The sequence below is a fragment of the Ahaetulla prasina genome, chromosome 1, assembly GCF_028640845.1.
Source record: "Ahaetulla prasina isolate Xishuangbanna chromosome 1, ASM2864084v1, whole genome shotgun sequence".
Classification (NCBI taxonomy): domain Eukaryota; kingdom Metazoa; phylum Chordata; class Lepidosauria; order Squamata; family Colubridae; genus Ahaetulla; species Ahaetulla prasina.
The window spans coordinates 28,270,372-28,290,340 of record NC_080539.1 but is presented as its reverse complement, the minus strand read 5'-3'; the positions used below and the strand labels follow the sequence as shown (position 1 = coordinate 28,290,340).

At 46.8% G+C, this 19,969-nt stretch overlaps 1 protein-coding gene across 1 annotated transcript; it reads left to right on the top strand.

Moving 5' to 3' along the window:
• The first annotated feature begins 8,768 nt into the window (after nt 1–8,768).
• On the top strand, nt 8,769–11,241 carry FZD9 (frizzled class receptor 9). The gene has a single exon (XM_058161780.1). It carries the CDS (start codon nt 8,949–8,951, stop codon nt 10,743–10,745), a length of 1,797 nt encoding a protein of 598 aa, XP_058017763.1. The 5' UTR covers nt 8,769–8,948; the 3' UTR covers nt 10,746–11,241.
• Nucleotides 11,242–19,969: the final 8,728 nt, after the last annotated feature.

The following is a 19,969-nucleotide window of genomic DNA, read 5'->3' as shown; positions in this document are numbered from 1 at the left end:
CCCGTACGCTCTCACAGAGAGGGCCTTCTCAGGGTGCCGTCCGCCAAACAATGTCGGCTGGCGGCTCCCAGGGGTAGGGCCTTCTCTGTGGGAGCACCGACGCTCTGGAACGAACTCCCCCCTGGCTTACGTCAAGTTCCTGATCTTCGGACCTTCCGTCGTGAGCTAAAAACATACTTATTTATTCAAGCAGGACTGGCATAAATAGTGATTTTAAATTGGGGTTTTAGAGATTTTAAATATTTGTAAATTTTTAAATTATCGGCCATTTATTAATAGTTTCTTTTAATTTCTTTTAATTGTATATACTCTGTATTTTATTTCGGCTGTACACCGCCCTGAGTCCTTCGGGAGAAGGGCGGTATAAAAATCTAATAAAATAAATAAATAAATAAAAATTCAACTCTGTTATTTCAGAGCAGTAATGAGGGCAACATATGGTTGTAAGAGGAAACACAAATCTGCATATGCAGCTGTGGTTGCCGGTTCTATGGGCGTGGCTTAATTAGAGGGCGTGGCTTGGTGGACAGATGACTGGGTGGGCGTGGCCAATAAAAATAAATAATAAAAATAATAAACAAACTATAAAAAACAATAAGAGGTATCAAAAACCAACTTTCACACTTTACACACACACAACACAACACAACTGACTCACACAGTTGTGAGTCAGTTGGGCCTCTGGTGGCTCAACAGACTAAGCAGTCTGTTATTAACCGCAGCTGACTGTTGGGGGCAGTTATTGGCCCCGATGGAGAGGGTGCGCAACTTAGGCATTCTCCTGGATGGGCGGTTGTCTTTTGAAGAACATTTGACGACCGTCTCCAGGAGAGCTTTTTATCAGGTACGCCTGATCCGCCAGTTGCGCCCTTTTCTTGATCGGGATGCCTTATGCACGGTCACTCATGCTCTTGTTACCTCTCGCCTGGACTACTGCAATGCTCTCTACATGGGGCTCCCCTTGAAGAGCACCCGGAGGCTCCAGTTGGTTCAGAATGAGGCTGCGCGGGTGATAGAGGGAGCCGCCCGTGGCTCCCATATGACACCTCTCCTGTGCAAGCTGCACTGGCTGCCTGTGGTCTTCTGGGTGCACTTCAAGGTGTTGGTTACCACCTTTAAAGCACTCCGTGGCTTAGGACCAGGTTATTTACGGAACCACCTACTGCTACCGTTTGCCTCCCACCGACCCGTGCGCTCTCATAGGGAGGGACTCCTCAGGGTGCCGTCAGCTAAACAATGTCGGCTGGCGGCCCCCAGGGGAAGGGCCTTCTCTGTGGGGGGCCCTACCCTCTGGAACGAACTTCCCCCAAGACTTTGACAACTTCCTGACCTTCAGACCTTTCACCGCGAGCTGAAGACATATCTATTCTTCTGCGCAGGACTGGCATAGAATTTTTTAGAATTTTTATTATTGGTTTTTTAAAATTTAATGTGGTTTTATGGTTTTATGTATTTTTAACTGGGGCCAAATTGAATAAGTCTTTTAATTTTATCTGTATCATATTTATTTATTGTTGGTTTTTACTTGGCTGTGAACCGCCCTGAGTCCTTCGGGAGAAGGGCGGTATAAAAATTAAATTATTATTATTATTATTATTATTATTATTATTATTATTATTATTATTATTATTATTATTATTATTATTATTACACACACACACCTCACACACACACACACACAAATGCCACATACAGCTTTCTGAGATTTTGTGTGTTTGTGTAGTTAAACACTACAGAAACACACCAAATCTCAGAAAGCTGCACAAATATTTTATTTTATTTTATTTTATTTTATTGTGGACTTCAAATCCCAGAGTTCCTCAGCCAGCAAAGCAGGAAGTCAAAGCAAGCTTTTTTTTTCTTCAGTAGCTGAAGAAAGCATGGTGTTGCCAGCCCGAAAGAACAGTAATTATAGGTAAGTGAGGAGCGGGAATTGGCTGGGCATAGGTGGGGGCTCTTGTAAGTGGGGGCTGTTAAAAAGTGAGTTTAAAAGCCTGTGAGGATCAGGAAACTCCTCTGGGATCGCCAGCGGAGACTTTTAAAACCTCGTGTTTTTTTCTTGTTTTTTTTCCCCTTTGGCTGAAGAGGGTTTTTTTAAAAAAACTTTTAAAGGGTTTTGATGATCTCTGCTCAGCCCCGCGATCATCAGAGGGTTGTGTTTTTTTTACTTTTAAAGGCATGTTTCGGCTGAAGAAAAACTTTTAAAAATAAAAAAAAACCTTCTGCTGATGGTGCGGCTCAGCAGAGGCAGGGGGGGCAGGCCCAGGGATTTTTGCTACCGGTCCTCCGAACCAGCAGCTGCCATCGCTACCTAATCGGGCGAGCCGGTGCACACCGGGAGCATTTCACCCCTGGTTAGAATGGACTTTATAGGTCATCTAGTCCACCCTCCACCCCGCCTAAGCAGAAGACCCTACACCATTTCTGACAAATGGCAGTCCAATCTTTTCTTTAAAGTCTCAAGTGATGAAGTTCCCACAACTTCTGAAGGCAAACTGTTTCAATGGTTGATTATTCTCATTGTCACAAAGTTCCTCATTTCCAGGTTGAATCTCTCCTTGATCAGTTTCTATCCATTATTCCTTGTCTGACCCTCAGGTGTTTTGGAAAATAGCTTGACCCCTTCCTCTCTGTGGCAGGCCCTCAAATATTGGAAGACTGCTATCATGTCTTCTCTGGTCCTTCTCTTCACTAGACTAGCCATACACAGTTCCTGTAACAATTCTTCATATGTTTTAGTCTCCAGTCCCCTAATCATCCTGGTTGCTCTCCTCTGCACTTTTTCTATCTCAACATCTTTTTTATAGTGTGGTGACCAAAACTGGAGGCAGTACTCTCGGTGTGGTCTTACTAAGGTTTTACAGAGTGGTATTAGTACCTCATTTGATCTTGATTATATCCCTCTGTTAATGCAATTTAGGATTGTATTGGCTTTTTTGGCTGCCACTGCAAACTACTGGCTCATATTTAATTGGTTGTTTACTAAGACTCCTAGATCCCTCTCACAATCACTGCTATTAAACCTGGTTTCCCCATTTATATGTGTGCTTCTGGTTTTTTTTTACAATTTCTCTGATTTCTAGCATTATGGGACAGGGAATTCTCTGACTATATCCTTGGCCCACCCACAGTGCATTTATTATTAAATCACATTTATCTAGTCAGCCATCACACATACTGACTCTGGCTGGCATACACATTGTAGCAACAGCCCAGAGTGGTAAACAGTGGTCTTATTTTAGTTGCTGCCCATTGGAAAACCAATGTTCCCTAACGAGGTTCTCTCCAGATATGTCAGGGCTGCATGTACCCCAAACAACCTGGTTGCAAATTTTGGGATTTGCAAGCCCAACACTTCTGGGGTGTACCAGACTGAGGAAGAATGATATAATTGCCAACTCCTTTGGGCTGGTCAGCTAAAGAGATACTTTGCTCCAGAAGTTTCTGCAGTGCTTTGCCAGCAAAAAGGGGCTCAAGACATGACACAATGGATCTTGCTTACTTTTGGATTTTAAGTATGGTTATTAAATTATAAGAATGGTGCTATAAAAATTATTGTGCTCCATAGGCAGTCATTAATTTATCCATGGGATTTTTTAAAAAAGAAAATCACTTGAGCAAACCAATTATAACTAAATACACCATGCATTTATTGAATTATCAAATTTAAGTGGGGCGAAGGGAAATCAGTTCTGGGCAAACTATGGCTGGCTGGGTCTTTCTCCCCGTTCTCTTTGTGGTTCATGTGTCTTGTTGCCTGTGCTCACAGCTACTTAAAGAAGGCCAGGCAAGGAACAGCTATCAACCCGATTTTCCCTTTCTTTGCATTTGCTCTATGCTGTCTGCTTGTAAATGCAGCTTGACAGTCAGTCACATTAGACTGACAAATATCCCTCCAGGAAAAGATGCAAACAAGGCAGAATGCCAGACGCAATGTGGCTGGAGTTGCTTAGCCTGACTCACATTTGGGCTTTGAACTATTCTTTTAAAGCTAACCTCTAAATACTCACTGACAATTATGACCTCAGAAGAAACATCAGTAATTAAGAGTTGGGTTGACTTATATTAGGTTGATCCAGGGGTGAAATGCTACCGGTTCGCGCAAATCGATAGTGAAAAAAAGCTACCTGTTCCTCCGAACTGGTATTTCTGACAATCAGCTGTGCCACACAGTTTAGCTTTGCTAGAAAGGAGGAATTCCTGCTTTCTAGCGAAGCTAAATTGCGCAGTACAGCTGATCCCCCCACCTCGCTGTTCTACTTACCCAAGTCTCCTTTTGGCGTGTACTGTGCATGTGCACGCAGCACGCATTTGGTGCGCAGCCAGCAAACCGGTAGCAAACTGGTTCAGATTTCACCACTGGGTTAATCTGTACACTTAATAATATTTCTGCATCAAGAGGCAATGAGAACTTACACAATGTAAGCCGCCCTGAGTCTTCGGAGAAGGGCGGGATATAAATTCAAATTTAAAAAAAAAAAAACTGGGCCTGGCTAGTCTAGTGAAGAGAAGGACCAGGGGAGACATGATAGCAGTATTCCAATATTTGAGGGGCTGCCACAGAGAGGAAGGGGTCAAGCTATTTTCTAAAGCATCCAAAGGCCAGACAAGGAATCATGGATGGAAACTGAACAAGAAGAGATTCAACCTGGAAATAAGGAGAAATTTTCTGACAGTGAGAATAATCAACCAATGGAACAGTTTGCCTTAGAAGTTGTGGGAGCTTCATCATTGGAAGCTTTCAAGAAGAGACTAGACTGCCATCTGTCAAAAATAGTGTAGGGTCTGCTGTGTGTGTGTGTGGGGGGGGGGTTGGATTAGATGATCTACAAGTTCCTTCCAACTCTGTTAATTTGGATCTGTATCAGTTCCATAGATAGATTATGCTTTAATCTATTTTTTTTTATTTGAATAGTTTAGTAGGCTAGGCTGTGGTTTAGCATGTTGTGAAAATCAGGCTATAATGTTAAAGCATAAGGTTATTTGTTTGGGTACCTTTTTAAACATCCCTATATATGAGGAGACAGACAAACCTGAACTGAACCTAGGCTCAAGATTTAATATGATGTAAGAATTCAGCCTTAACATTCTTGTAATGTCTCTTGTCAGAAAAGCCTGAAAGAAGGAACGGTGCAATACAGATTACAATACAAATTAAGATACTTTCATCTACATGGGCTGTAGCCACAGGGGTCCTTGATGTAAGAACAGGAAGCCATTAAGTGGGTGGAGCCTTTGCAGTTGGGAAAAGCAGCATCTGACATCAGGGATCCTGCCAAATAACACTGCCCAGATTTTTCCAATGTGTCGCCCCCCTCCCCCATCTCTACCGCTGAAAGGCAAGTTACTGAGAACAGTTTGCGGGCAACTGATCAAGGCAACCGCCTAGAGCAGGGAAAAGTTTCCCTTTTTAGTAAGAATATTTGCATTAAAGAGGAGGAGACTGGCTAGTGGCAGGCTGGTGATTAAATATTCTGTTTATTATCATTTTTTTTCCTGAGCAGATCTGCACATCCCCATTCCTTGTCTACACGTGCTGCATACATAATCATTCTGGGCACTTAACAGAGAGCATTTCATCTTCAAAGCAGTTTCTAAAGATTCCCTAATGCATTAAACATGCCCACCACTTCCCTCTCATTTAAAGAGGGGAAGGTAGCTCTGCTTCAGATTTTGAGCTACAGGTCTCAGATCAACCTTTGCATGCAGAGAATTGACAGGGTTTATTTATTTATTTTCTGTCTCTTTTTAAAAGAAGGTCTGGATGAAAAAAGAAGGTACCCCTTTGACTGCATCTTGAACTTCAAAAGTTCCCAGGAGAATCCTACAGTCATTGGAAGAATATGTTAATGTTAATATGCAGAAGCAAAGACTTAGGTAGAAAGCACTGTGTGGAAGGAAGCGTTTCCATCCATACCCAAAAAAAGAGGCCCATGTAAGTGTCATCTATAAGGCTAAATCCACACAAAATGCCTATCAAAGTTATGAAAAGCAGCTATAACAGTACAGCTTAGCTAGTTTTGACCTTGGGGGTTATTTAAATTCAAGCCACTTGAGTAATTAAATGTATTAGTTTATGTTGGATCATCACACAAGTCAAGGCAATGACAATTCAGAAACAGCTTAAACATTGGTGCTGAGGGTAAGATCAAATTAGAATTACTCCCCCCTATGCCATGCCCTGGGAAGGAAAAGTGAGGTCCCACGTTAAATAATTATATCGGTGATGTAGATGACATATTGTACATTATTTGTCTCATGGTGCGAATTATATAATTCATCTTATCTGCACGATATTGTGCCTCATAACATTAATTCACCCGAGTCCAATGGTTTTACTTCATTGGGATGGGAGAAGTTTTGAAGGCTGCACAGAGATCTTTCTTGCTCTCTGCCCTCTGTAATCATGGACTTCTTCTGAGTCATCTGGGCAGGCCCAACTAAGGCAGCTTGGACTGCTCAAGTGTGGCTCTAATACAGGGGTGCCAAACTCCAGGTCCGTGGGCCAGATCTGGTCCACGGGGCCACCCTGGAAACAGCAAAAGACCAGCCTGCGATGCCTCTGCCAGCAAAAACAGAGCTCAAGAGAGCCAGCACAGTCCTCCCGAGCTCTGTTTTTGGCTGCAATGGCCTCCTGCAACCCTCTGCCAGTGAAAATGGAGTTTAGGATGGCTGCACGCGGCCTTCCCAGGCTCCGTGTTTGCTAGCAGAGCGCTCGGGCCACCACAGGCACCCCAACATGAGTGGTATCGAGCTGGCCATGCCTACCCTGGCCATGTCCTCAGCTCCTCCCCCCCTCCCCCAGTCAAGCACAACCCTGATGTGGCGCTCAATTGAATCGAGTTTGACACCTCTGCTCTAATAGATGGGCACAGTCTCCTCCAAATTAATGGAACAAGCTTTAAAGTGGCTTTGGGCTGCCAGCAGGTAGATATTCTGCCTCAGTTTTTTAACAGATCTGTTGGAGGCTACAGCCACCATGATTCAGGTTGACCAAATGTGACTTGCAGGTAAATAAGAGTTACACCAGTGTGTAGTGGCATAATGTGGGATGAGAAACTGAAGGTTCCCTGGGTGTAAATTATATTAAATGGAAGAGTATTACAATTTCTTTGTTAGGGGAAAACTGCCATTAGAGATTTTATAAGGGTAGGGACAACCCCCTAGGGAGAATATTATGACAGTGTAAACTATTTTTTTATTTTGATGCCTTTGAATCAGTGTTGGCTCCTAGAGATTTCCTGGACTAGTGCCTGCAATTTTTGGGGCAAGATTTCAGAAGCAGTTTGCCATTGCCAGTTTTCTAGGGAGGAGAATGAGTGGCAGAACCAAGATCACTCAGTTGGCTTCACACCTAAAGTGGGACTAGAACTTAGCACTCCTGTTTTTAGGCTAATGTTTTAACCACTACAAGGAGAAACTGACTCTCTGTATAAACTTTTTCAGGCTGTATTCCCTTTACTAGCTTAGCTTTCCATTTGTTCAGGAGCTTAGGCTAGGGGTTCCACCCCCCACCAAATTCTGCAAATTGTAAGATGCGTGGACTTCAACTCCCCAAATTCCCCAACCATCCATGCTGACTGGGGAAATCTGGAAGTTGGAGTCCACACATCTTTTTCAGTTGCCTCCTGACAAAAAAAAAAAAGTGAGACAACTATGACCTGGATGACTGAGAATCTCCATAGACTTTCACACATCTTAAAATTGCTGAAGTTGAGAATCACCAGGGGTCTCCAACCTTGGCAACTTTAAGCCTGGTGGACTTCAACTCCCAGAATTCCCCAGCCAGCAAACCTATAAGTATTCTGGGAGTTGAAGTACTCCAGGCTTAAAGTTGCCAAGGTTGGAGACCCCTGGTTTAGACTAGCTAACACAGGGGTCTCCAACCTTAGCAACTTTTAAGACTTGTGGACTTCAACTCCCAGAGTTCCTCAACCAGCAAAGAATTCTGGGAGTTGAAGTCCACAAGTCTCAAAGTTGCCAAGGTTGGAGACCCCTGAGCTAGCACATCTTCTCCAACCTACTACTACTACAGCAAGAGGAAAAACCAAACTCAGTGGTACTATTACAGCCTTGACCAGGGCAAAAAAATTAAAAAAAAAAAAAATGAAGGGGGGAGAGTTTTCCTCGAAGCCGGACTGGGAAACCTCACCTGGCAACTTTAGCGCCCAAGGCCACGCGGCGAAAGGCTTGAGCTTGGCCGCGAGGGAAGCCAGGGGCAGGCCGGCCTTCTTTGCGCCAAGAAAACCAGCGCCGCCCCGCCCCTCGGGCGTCTCCGCTCGTTCGGTCTCCGCAGGTGAAGGTCCTGCCGAGCGCAACCCTAAGGAAGGTGGCCAGAATTGCCGCCCCTCCGCTTCCCTAACCCGTCTCTTCGCCCCTCGCCAAGAGTTCCGACCGTCTCCTCAGCAGAGCGAGTCCCCACCCACCGACCGACCGCCTCAATCCACTTGGGAGCCCGAATGATGCAGGGCAAGGCGACGCTCCCCGGCCGCGGGCATCTATCGCGCCTTTACGCGCTTCTATGTGGCTCCCCGGCAGCAGTGGGGCGATCACAGCTCCAGGCTGCGGAGGGAGGCGTGGGGGGGGGGAGCGACCGTCGGACAGTCGGCGGAGCCCAGCAAAGCGCACTGGAGCGAGGCGCCTCAGCTGGAAGCCGCGCCGGCTTCGAAGGCGGCGCACTCGAACTTCCCTCGCCCAACCGGCCGGCTCCGCGCCCTTCCCTTCGCTCATCCCCGCCCTGTGCGGGGTGTGTCCCGCCAGCGCCGGGTCCGCCTCTCGGGGGTTTAGGCGGGCTGCAACAGTGGCGCCCGCGAGCAAAGCGCCGGCCTCGGCAGAGAGGCGCGTGGGGAGCTGCCGCTGCCGCCGCCGCCGGGCTACCGCGCTCGCGCGCCATGAGGCGCAGGAGGCGCAGCTAGCGGCAGCGATCCGGAGCGAGGAGCGCAGTGAGCATGGCCGCGCCTGTCCTCCGCGCCGGGCTGCTGCTGCTGCTGCTGCGGGCGATCGCGGCGCTGCTCTGCCAGCTGGTGGTGGCCGGCTCGACGCTGGAACTGCTGGGCGGCGGCGGTGTTTACGAGGCGGAGCGTGGCCGGGGCGGGCGGTGCCAGGCCATCGAGATCCCCATGTGCCAGGGCATCGGCTACAACCTGACCCGCATGCCCAACCTGTTGGGCCACGAGCACCAGCGCGAGGCCGCCCTCAAGTTGGAAGAGTTTGCCCCGCTGGTGGCCTATGGCTGCCACGGCCACCTGCGCTTCTTCCTCTGCTCGCTCTATGCGCCCATGTGCACCGACCAGGTATCCAGCAGCATCCCGGCCTGCCGGCCGATGTGCGAACAGGCACGTCAGCGCTGCGCACCCATCATGGAGCACTTCCACTTTGGTTGGCCTGACGCCCTGGACTGCTCTCGCTTGCCTACCAAGAATGACCCGCATGCCCTGTGCATGGAGGCGCCCGAAAATGCCACCACGGCTGAGCCTCACCGAGGTCAAGGCATGCTACCCGTGGCACCACGCCCTGCCCGACCTTCTGGGGATGGCCCCAGTGAGAGCCGACCGGGCAGCGGTGCTTCATGTGAGAACTCCGACAAGTTCCAGTATGTCGCCAAGAGCCTGTCGTGTGCACCCCGCTGCTCCCCTGGAGTTGATGTCTTCTGGTCACGGCGAGACAAGGACTTTGCTTTCATCTGGATGGCCGTCTGGGCCACGCTCTGCTTCGTCTCCACTGCCTTCACCGTCCTTACCTTCCTCCTGGAGCCCCACCGCTTCCAATACCCTGAGCGGCCCATCATCTTCCTCTCCATGTGCTACAACGTCTATTCGGTGGCCTTCATCATCCGCTCGGTGGCCGGTGCTGAGAACATTGCCTGTGACCGGGAGAACGGGGAGCTGTACATCATCCAAGAGGGGCTGGAAAGTACTGGCTGCACCATTGTGTTCCTCATCCTGTACTACTTTGGCATGGCCAGCTCCCTCTGGTGGGTCATCTTGACTTTGACCTGGTTCCTGGCTGCTGGCAAGAAGTGGGGCCACGAAGCCATTGAGGCCCACAGCAGCTACTTCCACATGGCAGCCTGGGGGATTCCCGCTATGAAGACCATCGTTATCCTCACCATGCGGAAGGTGGCGGGGGATGAGCTCACTGGGCTCTGCTATGTGGGGAGCATGGACGTCAATGCCCTGACAGGGTTCATCCTTATCCCACTCTCCTGCTACTTGGTCATTGGCACCTCCTTCATCCTGACAGGCTTTGTGGCTCTTTTCCACATCCGCAAAATCATGAAGACGGGTGGCACAAATACTGAGAAATTGGAGAAGCTCATGGTGAAGATCGGGGTTTTTTCCATCCTCTATACTGTCCCAGCCACGTGTGTCATTGTCTGTTATTTCTATGAACGCCTGAATATGGATTATTGGAATCTGCAGGCCTTGGAGCACAGCTGCTTGCCTTTTCCAGGCCATCGAAGTGTGGACTGCTCCTTGGATGCCTCGGTGCCCACGATGGCCATCTTCATGCTGAAGATTTTCATGTCCTTGGTGGTGGGCATCACCAGTGGTGTTTGGGTGTGGAGCTCCAAGACTCTGCAGACCTGGCAGAGCCTGTGCAACAGGAAACTGGGAATGAGGACTAGGGGGAAACCATGTAGCGGGGTGACCTGCACTGGAGCGCACTGCCATTACAAAGCTCCTGTTGTTATGCTGCACATGACCAAGACAGACCCTTACGTGGACAACCCAACACACGTCTGAAGTTGGACCAGCTCTAGAGAGGCACCTCTGGAGAGCAGAGCATCAGGGAACACCACAGTGTCGTGGATCTGCCTAATGCCTAGCAGGTTTCAGCAGACAGCATGGAGCTAACGTGTGGGTTGGGTGGGGGCTGGAAAAGGAAGAAGGATTGCAAATGTGGCTGGAGAGAGGCATCGGCAGATTTTGAGGGCATCTCTACCATACTTGCTTGGGACCCCCAAGGAATGCCCAGAAAAGATTTGCTCACTTCTCTCTCTCTCTGCCTCTTTCTCAAGTAATGTTTTTTTCCCCCTAGTGTTACAGTTTAGGTGTCTCTGTTTGCCAAAGTCCAGCGATTACTTTAACATTTTATTTTGGGGAGAGGATTTGTCCAAAGTTATTTAATTCTGTAATTTATTTTGGTTTGTTTGTTTTTTAAAGTAAAATTCGTTAGCTGAAAGTAATAGAAGAGGAAAGAGAAAAAGAGACCCAATAAACTCTGGCTGTGTTATTTCAATTGAGGTTGGTGCTGTTTGCAGAAACTCAAGAGGCTTTGGAAACAGCTGTTGCAAAAGAAGGGGAGCCAGGGAAGGGGAAAACATTCAGGCACAGCCGTTCTCGCCTGAAAGTCTACGCAGGAGGGAGGGGGAGGGAGGGAAGGAAGGGGTGAAACCCCCCTTTCCCCCGATATCCTGCAGGATGAGTTGGGCTACAAGACTACTTACTAGAGCCAAAACCCAACTGGTCCTTTGGCCTTTGAAAGTCTCCTGCCAGGGGAGGCGGGGGGGGGGGAGGGAGAGTGGTTTCAAGCCGATGAAGCAAAGAGGCAGGAGGCTCTCGACATATTTTTAGTCCAGCTGGAGAGTGACAAAGCAGAGCTGGCCGTGCCAAGGCTATACAAGGCATCGCACAACCAGCCCCCTCTTCACACCCCCACTCGTTGCCAATATGCTGACCTTCAGCTCATTCTACGGTTGAAATCCAGGCAGGCAGCTGCTTGGGGCTTGTGAGCCTCTTGTGCGGTGACAGTCCTTTTTCTGGGCTCACCCCAATCAAGCTTCTTCCTTTTTTTGCCTGCTCGAGACCCCGGGTACAGAAGCCCTGACTTTTCCCAGGGTCTTGAAAGGCTGGAAATTATTATTCATGGATTTGGAAGGCAGGGAAAAGCATTGATATTCCAAACAGTCGTAATCTCTCCCAGCTGTACCTGAAAATGCCTTCCCACCCATGCAAAGCTTCTAAATTCTTCATCTTTTTGGGACGGGTAGAACCGATTAGGGCAGGGGTCTCCAACCTTGGCAACTTTGAGTCTGGTGGACTTCAACTCCCAGAATTCCCCAGCCAGCTTTGCTTTGCTTTGCTGGCTGGGGAATTCTGGGAGTTGAAGTCCGCATGTCTTAAGGTTGCCAAGGTTGGAGAACCCTGCTCTATGCCATCTCTGGGACCAATGGGGTCATGTTTGTGAATCTCCTTTGCCGAGTGGTATGTTTAGAATGATGGGGCGGCTCTTGGAGTTGGCTGAGGGACCCTGGTGGAAAAGAATCCGGGAGCTTGCCTGAGCCAACCTGGGTTGTCTGAGGTCGGTCCTTCAGGCCCTTCCAGCAGCCATGCCATCCAAAAGCCGGATTAAATCACACAGCCATGCTGGGAACGAGGACACCATTCTAGCCCCTCCCTTCCCCATTCGCCCTCTAATCGAGACCCAAGAGTCAAGAATAAAACCTGTGATGGAAGGAAGAAGCTGGGTGTGCTTAGCCTTGGGAATCGAAGATAAGCTAGTACAGGTAGTCCTCAATTTACAACAGTTCATTGGTGGCGCAGTGGTTAGAGTGCAGCACTGCAGGCTACTTCTGCTGACTAATGGCTGCCAGCAGTTCGGCAGTTCGATTCTCACCAGGCTCAAGGTTGACTCAGACTTCAGAGGTGGGTAAAATAAGGACCCAAATTGTTGGGAGTGATATGCTGACTCTGTAAAGTCACTTAGGGCTGTAAAGCACTGTAAAACAGTATATAAGTCTTAAGTGCTATTGCTATTTAGTGACCGCTCAAAGTTACAAGGGCACGGGGTGGGGTGGGGAATAACTTGTAAACTGTTTTTCACAAAAGCTGTTGCAGCATCCCCATGGTCACATGATTGAAATTCAGACCCTTGGCAACTGATTCATATTTATGACAGCCGGGGTGTCCCAGGGTCAAGCGATCACCTTTTGCAACTGTCCGACAAGTCAAATCAAAGGAGAAGCCAGATTAAAACCCGTGTTACAACTTGTGTAACAACTTGCACTGATTCACTTAACTGTGGCAAGAAAGGTCGCAAAATTGGGGCGAAATTCACTTAAGAAATGTCTTGCTTAGCAACCGAAACTTTTGCCCTCGCAATGTGGTCATAAGCCGAGGACTACCTGTACTTTTCCAACGCCTGAAAAAAAAGGGGGGTAGGTAAGTCATGAAATAATAGTTGCCAGGTGCAGGAAGATCGTTTTTTGATTGACTATTATTTTTAAATAACCTGTTGGTGGAACCGCGATAGAGTCCCCTTCGCTGGATTTATTTAAGGTCAAAATGCTTCCGTTTGAATTCCTGCATTGAGTAGGGGTGTTGTTGGTCTTGAGAGGGTCCCTTATTTTTAAAGTTAAAGGCGTCTTTCTCGCTCTCTTTGCTTGCCAGGAAAGAACATCCCACCGCAGGCCACAGCTGCCTGTACCACGTACATACACACACACACACACACATATACACCACCACCCCCAGCAGGACCAGTAAATAGCACTGACATGGACAACGCACACCCTTCCCCAGAGAGCAGTTGGCCACTTGCCAAGATGGAGCCAGTTGCTGAAGGTGGGGGGGGGGGAGGACACAGTTTGCCAGCCATGTGGGGACGAGGCAGACTGGAAGCAGGCCTCTGGCGGGCAGCTGCTGATTTTGGCACGCCTGCCTCCTCCCCCCCCTCCTGGCCTGCCAGGAGCCAGCCTTCCTGGAATGAATAATCCTTTCCAGGCTTCCCCCCCTGCCCCCCGCCGGGCTTCCAGGTGATTCGAACTGATGCCTCACGCACTGACACCCAAAGACCCTGAGGAGGGTTTAGCGGGAGGCAAGCAAAGATTTGGCATCTGGTGACCGTGTGGATCCTTCAACCACCAGCTCCGCAGGGCTTTTGATGCTCCCTTTCCAATCCACCCCATTTTGTGGGGGAGAGACTGCAGTGGCGTTTTTCCCCTGTGGGTGACAGAGGGATGGGCATTGAAATAATGTCAAGCTCTGGTTCCACGTCCTTTTTGTCAAAATATTATTTATTTATTTATTGAAGCAAAGAGTCCACCCTTTATATCAGGGGCCTCCAACCCTGGCAACTTTAAGACTTGTGGACTTCAACTCCCAGAGTTCCTCAGCCAGCTTTGCTGGCTGAGGAACTCTGGGAGTTGAAGTCCACAAGTCTTAAAGTTGCCAGGGTTGGAGGCCCCTGCTTTATATGGTCCTTTGGAGAAAATCTCAGTCTTCAACTAGAGGAGAGAGAAGAGATTGGAGAACCTATTCAGGGGCACAGAAAGGCAGATTCCAGTCCATTGGTGCAGAAGTCTAATAAAAATCTAAAATTTTCAGAACGAATCCATCATTCCAGAGCCGCCAGCACAAACGAGGATGGTATGGCTGCGTTCACACAAAATAAAGGTTCCAGAGGCTGCACTTGCACAACGTGTTCACTCTACTTAAGTTCTTTGTGGGTTTAGCCCTTTGCAAAAAGGATTGAGGGTAAACTATAATCTATAACTGGCATGCTTATTTACACCACACTTTATAGAAGCCGGGGTGAACAACAGGGCACTAATGAGTTCCAGTGTTTGTTCAGACGCTTCTGTTGGCATCTGCCAGCTCCCTACACCAAGGAGAGAACACCTACACATCAAGGAGAGAATCAACCTTAGAACTAAGGAGAAAATTCCCAATGGTGAGAACAATAAACCATTGGAATGGCTTTGCCTTCAGAAGTTGTGGGTGCTCCATCACTGGAGGCTTTAAAAAAGAGACCGGACAACCATTTGTCTGAAATTGTATGAGCCAGGGGGTGGACTAGAAGACCTCCAAGGTCCCTTCCAACTCTGTTAATTCTATGTTCTATATGTGTGAGTGTAACGTGTTGTCCAGGGTGGCGTATTCATTCTCTCTTCCTCGGCTTTGCCTAAGAAATGTGTACATTGCAATAGCAAAGATGCAAACATGGGTAGGGTCATCCCCAGAGACTCTGGGCTGGGGTTTATTTACTTAACTGGGGTTACATGCAGTTCTGGTCACTGCCAACGCTGAGTTTCCCATCTGAGTTATTTCAGTCCTTGTGCTTTCTTAGTGTGGCAGAGAAGGATGTGCTCTGGGTTCTGAGTTCACAAAACCTATTTGACTACCCAGGACTTTCAGACATTACAGCAGTGGTGAAATCTGAACCAGTTTACTACCGGTTTGCTGGCTGCGCATGCGCGCTGTATGTACATGCGCAGTGTGCACCACACACCATGCCCGTGCTGTGCACACCAAAAGGGGGCATGGGGTAAGTAGAACAGTGAGTGGGGAGGGGAGTGATCAGCTGTGGCGTGCAATCTTTTTTTTTACTTTTAAAAGCATTTTTTTACAACTTTATTCAGCCGAATAAGTTGTAAAAAAATCTTTTAAAAGTAAAAAAAAAAGGCTCTGACGATCGTGCGGCTCAGCTGTGATCGTCAGAGTCTCTTTTTTTTAACCTTTTAAAAGCATTTTTTAAAAGAAGTGGCAAGGTTGTTAATGGGCTTCCCTGCCGAGGTGAAATATAAAATTTGTTACTACCGGTTCTGTGGGCATGGCTTGATGGGGAGTAATGTGACTGGGTGGGCATGGCCAACTTTTTTTTTTTACTCTTAAAAGCATTTTTTACATTTCTTCGGCCAAAGCGGTTGTAAAAAATGCTTTTAAAAGGCTCTGATGATCCCAGCTGAGTTGCGTGATCATCAGAGGCTTTTTTTAACTTTTAAAAGTTTTTTCAGCCAAAGAAAAAATGCTTTTAAAAGTTAAAAAAAAAACCCTCTGATAAGTGCGCAGCTCAGCTGGGCATGGGCGGGGGCAGGGATTTTTGCTACTGGTTCTCCGAACCACCCAGCGCCATTGCTACCGGATAGGTGATCTGGTCTGAACCAGAAGCATTTCACCCCTGCTTCCCTGCCTTTTGTCCCTTTCAGTGAATCATCAGATGGGGATACCGCTGTTTCTAAACCTTTGCAACATGTCTGAGAAATTCTGGGAATAGAAATCCACACATCCTAAAGTTGCCAAGGTTGAGTAGTACTGATCTAGACCTCAAGTGGGTGAAAATGAAGCACAATACTATTGTTATTATTCCCAGCTCTCTCTATAGGAGTCATCAAGAGCGCAGATGTGGGCTTTCAAGAGACTCCTCTAAGTGAGATGCTGAGAAACATCTCCGCTAAAATGAGGGTAGAATTACTTTGATTATAGCTAGAAAGCCCCCTTCCCTCACCACAGCTACCAGAGGCAGCTCACAATAGTTCTTTGTCAGGGAAATGCCTCTGCACAACCTATGAATCCCATGCTTTCATCCCTGTTGCATTTTCCAAACTCTCCAATGACTGCGACTTGCAGAACTCCCAAAAGATGGGAGATCAAGACTGCCTAGTTTGCAATGTTTCTCGATCAAGATGTGTGGACTGGCTGGGGAATTCTGGGAGTTGGAGTCCGCATATCTTAAAAGTGGCTAAGACTGAGAAACACTGGCCTATGAGCCACGGTGGCACAGTGGTTAGAGTGCAGTACTGCAGGCTAATTCTGCTGACTGCTGATTGCCAGCAGTTTGGATTTCACCAGCTCAAGGTTGACTTGGCCTTCCATCCTTCATCTTGGATGAAGGACCCAGATTGTTGGGAGCAATATGCTGACTCTGTAAACTGCTTAGAGAGGACTGTAAAGCACTGTGAAATGGTATATAAGTAAGCGCTATTGCTAAGTGCTATTGCTAAAGAAATGGGAGCCTGGATTCTCAAATACCTTCTCTAAACCTGTCCACCAGTATCCCACAGGGATAGCAGCGGAGCTGGACAGTGAGGAGGCTGGGGAGGACAATGGGTCAGTCCTGGAGTCAGGGGAAGGCCTGGATGAGGGCTCTGTGTCGGAGGCAGAGATGGGGCCAGGGCTATCTGGAAGCGATGCGCAGACTCCAGAGCCTCCAGAGGCGGACAGCAGAGAGGCAGAGGAACAGAGGAGCCTGTTTCTAGTGCATGCATGAGAAGAGTTGCCAGAAGGCAAGAGCAGCTAAAGCAAAAAGGATGACTCGGGAGTAAGGCCAGGAGATGATTGGACCCTCCCGTAAGGCTTAAAAAGGCAGCAACAGCTCTTGGGCTCTTTGTAGGAAAGCAACGTTACTACATTTGTTTCTAGCCATTGTCTCTTGTTTCTGAAGTTTGTGGGGCTTTGCCAAGAAAAGCCTTTGGCAGGTTGCCAAAGAGGACAAAGGTTTGTGATAAGGCCAAAGGACTTTTTCTGAAGGATTTGTTTTGGAATTAATTTGGACTAAGATGAGAATGAAGTAATTCTCAGCTGTTCTAATAAAATACGTTTATTTAGGATTGATTGTGTCTGGTAATAACTACTTGGGCCTAGGTCACAACAAAACCTTAACATTGAGTTTAAATTCCAATGGATGCTGAAACCAGCATCTTCCGGTTAATCCTCTGTGCCCACACCACCCTTTTTACTTCAAGATCTAAGTCCACGTTGTACTTTTGCACACCTTGCTCTAGCCACCAGTCTTGCCAGCTATCTGTCCCTCTGTTTTTTAATGTTTTTATGGTGTTTTCAGAAAAGGAGAGGGTGGGTTTGCTGTAACATCTGCCTCTTGCTCTCCCCTTGGGGAACTGACATGCTCAAGCCTGCTCTGGCAGAAACGTTTCTCCCTTTACAAGTAATCCAGCCCACCAGTGTTGTTCTCGCACTCAGGGAGGGCCTTACTTTGAAGGTGTGGCAAAGGAGAGGTGACGACTACTCAGTGACTAAGTTTGGACAAGTTGTAAAACTTGAGCAGTGAATTAACCATGTTCCAGATTCACACAATACAATGAGTTCTACTCTAATCAAGAATTTATAAATAATAATAATAATAATAATAATTAATAATAATAATAATAATAATAATAATAATAATAATAATAATAATAATAATAATAATAATAATAATAATAATAATAATAATAATATCAGAGTTGGAAGGGACCTTGGAGGTCTTCTGGTCCAACCCCCTGCCCAGGCAGGAAACCCTACACCGTTTCAGACAAATGGCTATCCAACATTTTCTTAAAAATTTCCAGTGTTGGAGCATTTACAACTCCTGTAGGCAAGTTGTTCCACTGATTAATTGTTCTGTCAGGAAATTTCTCCTTAGTTCTAGGTTGCTTCTCTCCTTGATTAGTTTCCACCCATTGCTTCTTGTTCTACCCTCGGGTGCTTTGGAGAATAGTTTGACTCCCTCTGAGTTTATAATAGTCTGAGTTTATACACCACAATAATTTTGAGACTCTAGAAAGAATGCAGAGAAGAACAACGAAGATGATTAGGGAACTGGAGGCTAAAACATATGAAGAATGTTTGCAGGAATTGGGTATGTCTAGTTTAATGAAAAGAAGGACAAGGGGTGACATGATAGCAGTGTTTCAATATCTCAGGGGTTGCCGTAAAGATGAGGGAGTCAAACTATTCTCCAAAGCACCTGAGGGTAGGACAAGAAGCAATAGGTGGAAACTAATCATGGAGAGAAGCAACTTAGAACTAAGGAGAAATTTCCTGACAATTAGAACAATTAATCAATGGACTGACTCGCCTCCAGAAGTTGTAAATGCTCCAACACTGGAAGTTTTAACGAAGAGATTGGACAACCATGTGTCTGAAATGCTGTACAGTTTCTTGCCTGAGCAGGGGATTGGACTAGAAGACCTCCATGAACCCTTTCAACTTTATTATTCTGTTATTCTATTATCCACAAAAAACCTCACAAGACAAAAAAGAATCAAGGTTAACGTTAAGAATTTAACAGGTTTTACCAGCTCTTGCTTTTTTTATTGAACTGCTTGAGCTTGTGAGGAGACGACAGCAAGGGTGTCCATAGGACAAATTCAAAAAAGTAAAGATAATCGGCAGTTTCACCTAAGTTTTACATGCTGCACCGGGTGGATCATTGGCCGTACTCTTATGGCTGCCATCCTGACCTTTTTAATTTTTTAACCAAAACCTGTGGTCACACCTGGGAGGCAGATAGAGGCAGCTTTTTGCAGCTACGAGATAGAGGTGATGTGGAAGATGGTGGCCCAAAGACAACAGTGTTGTTGGGTTTATACCCGTTCTGGTTTTGTCCTGTTATTGCCCACATCACGGTGGGAGGGTATTTCAGGAGAGAAGCATTCTTGAAAGCTCAAAACCTTATAAATTCAGCACCATCCATATTTTGCTTGCAGCCCTGACTTGTATTTTGTTCAGCAAAAGATTTCTTATTTCATACTCTGCATTAAGTTAGGCTTCCTTCTGAATCAAGGAAAATTCATTCTCTGCAGTGGAGAAATTATGCCCAAAGGTCATTAGCCCAGGACAACTTTCCTTGATTTAATAAATATCAAGGATTTAATAAATCAATCAATAATAAAGATTTCCACCCAGAGGCACAAGGCTGGCAGCTCAGCCCATTCCAGTCTCTCTGAGAGGTCATCCTGAGCCCAGTTTGAAGCTTCTATCAGTCAAGCTCTAAAAGGAACCAATTTTTTAAAAATTATTTATTTGCTGTTAAAGGTCAGAATTTTTTTTTAGGTTGCACTTTAAACTGATGCCAAATTCAGCACTTGTGTAGGTTTCGGTTGGTGTGTTTGGCACTGCTGCTGGTTATAATTAACTCCTTAGTGGTTTGGATCTCACACATCTAAGGAAAGGAAACAACATCAAATGCAAAGGAATAGACACAGCTGTTGGCATGGTGTGGTCCAAAAAGTCCAATCATGATGGTGCAATCAAAGCTCTGGTGCTCACAAAGCTTGTGGGTTTTTTTTCATGTGTGTTGCAATGAACATTAAAAATGGGCTGAATTCAATTGCACAATTGTAGCCATCATTTTAACTTTTTGGATCATGACCTGTAGACATCCCTGGTAAGAAATATCGGGCTCAACTGCTGCAGATTAAAAAGGATCTTAGAATTATACTGATCGCAGATGGACCAGCAGCCGGAAC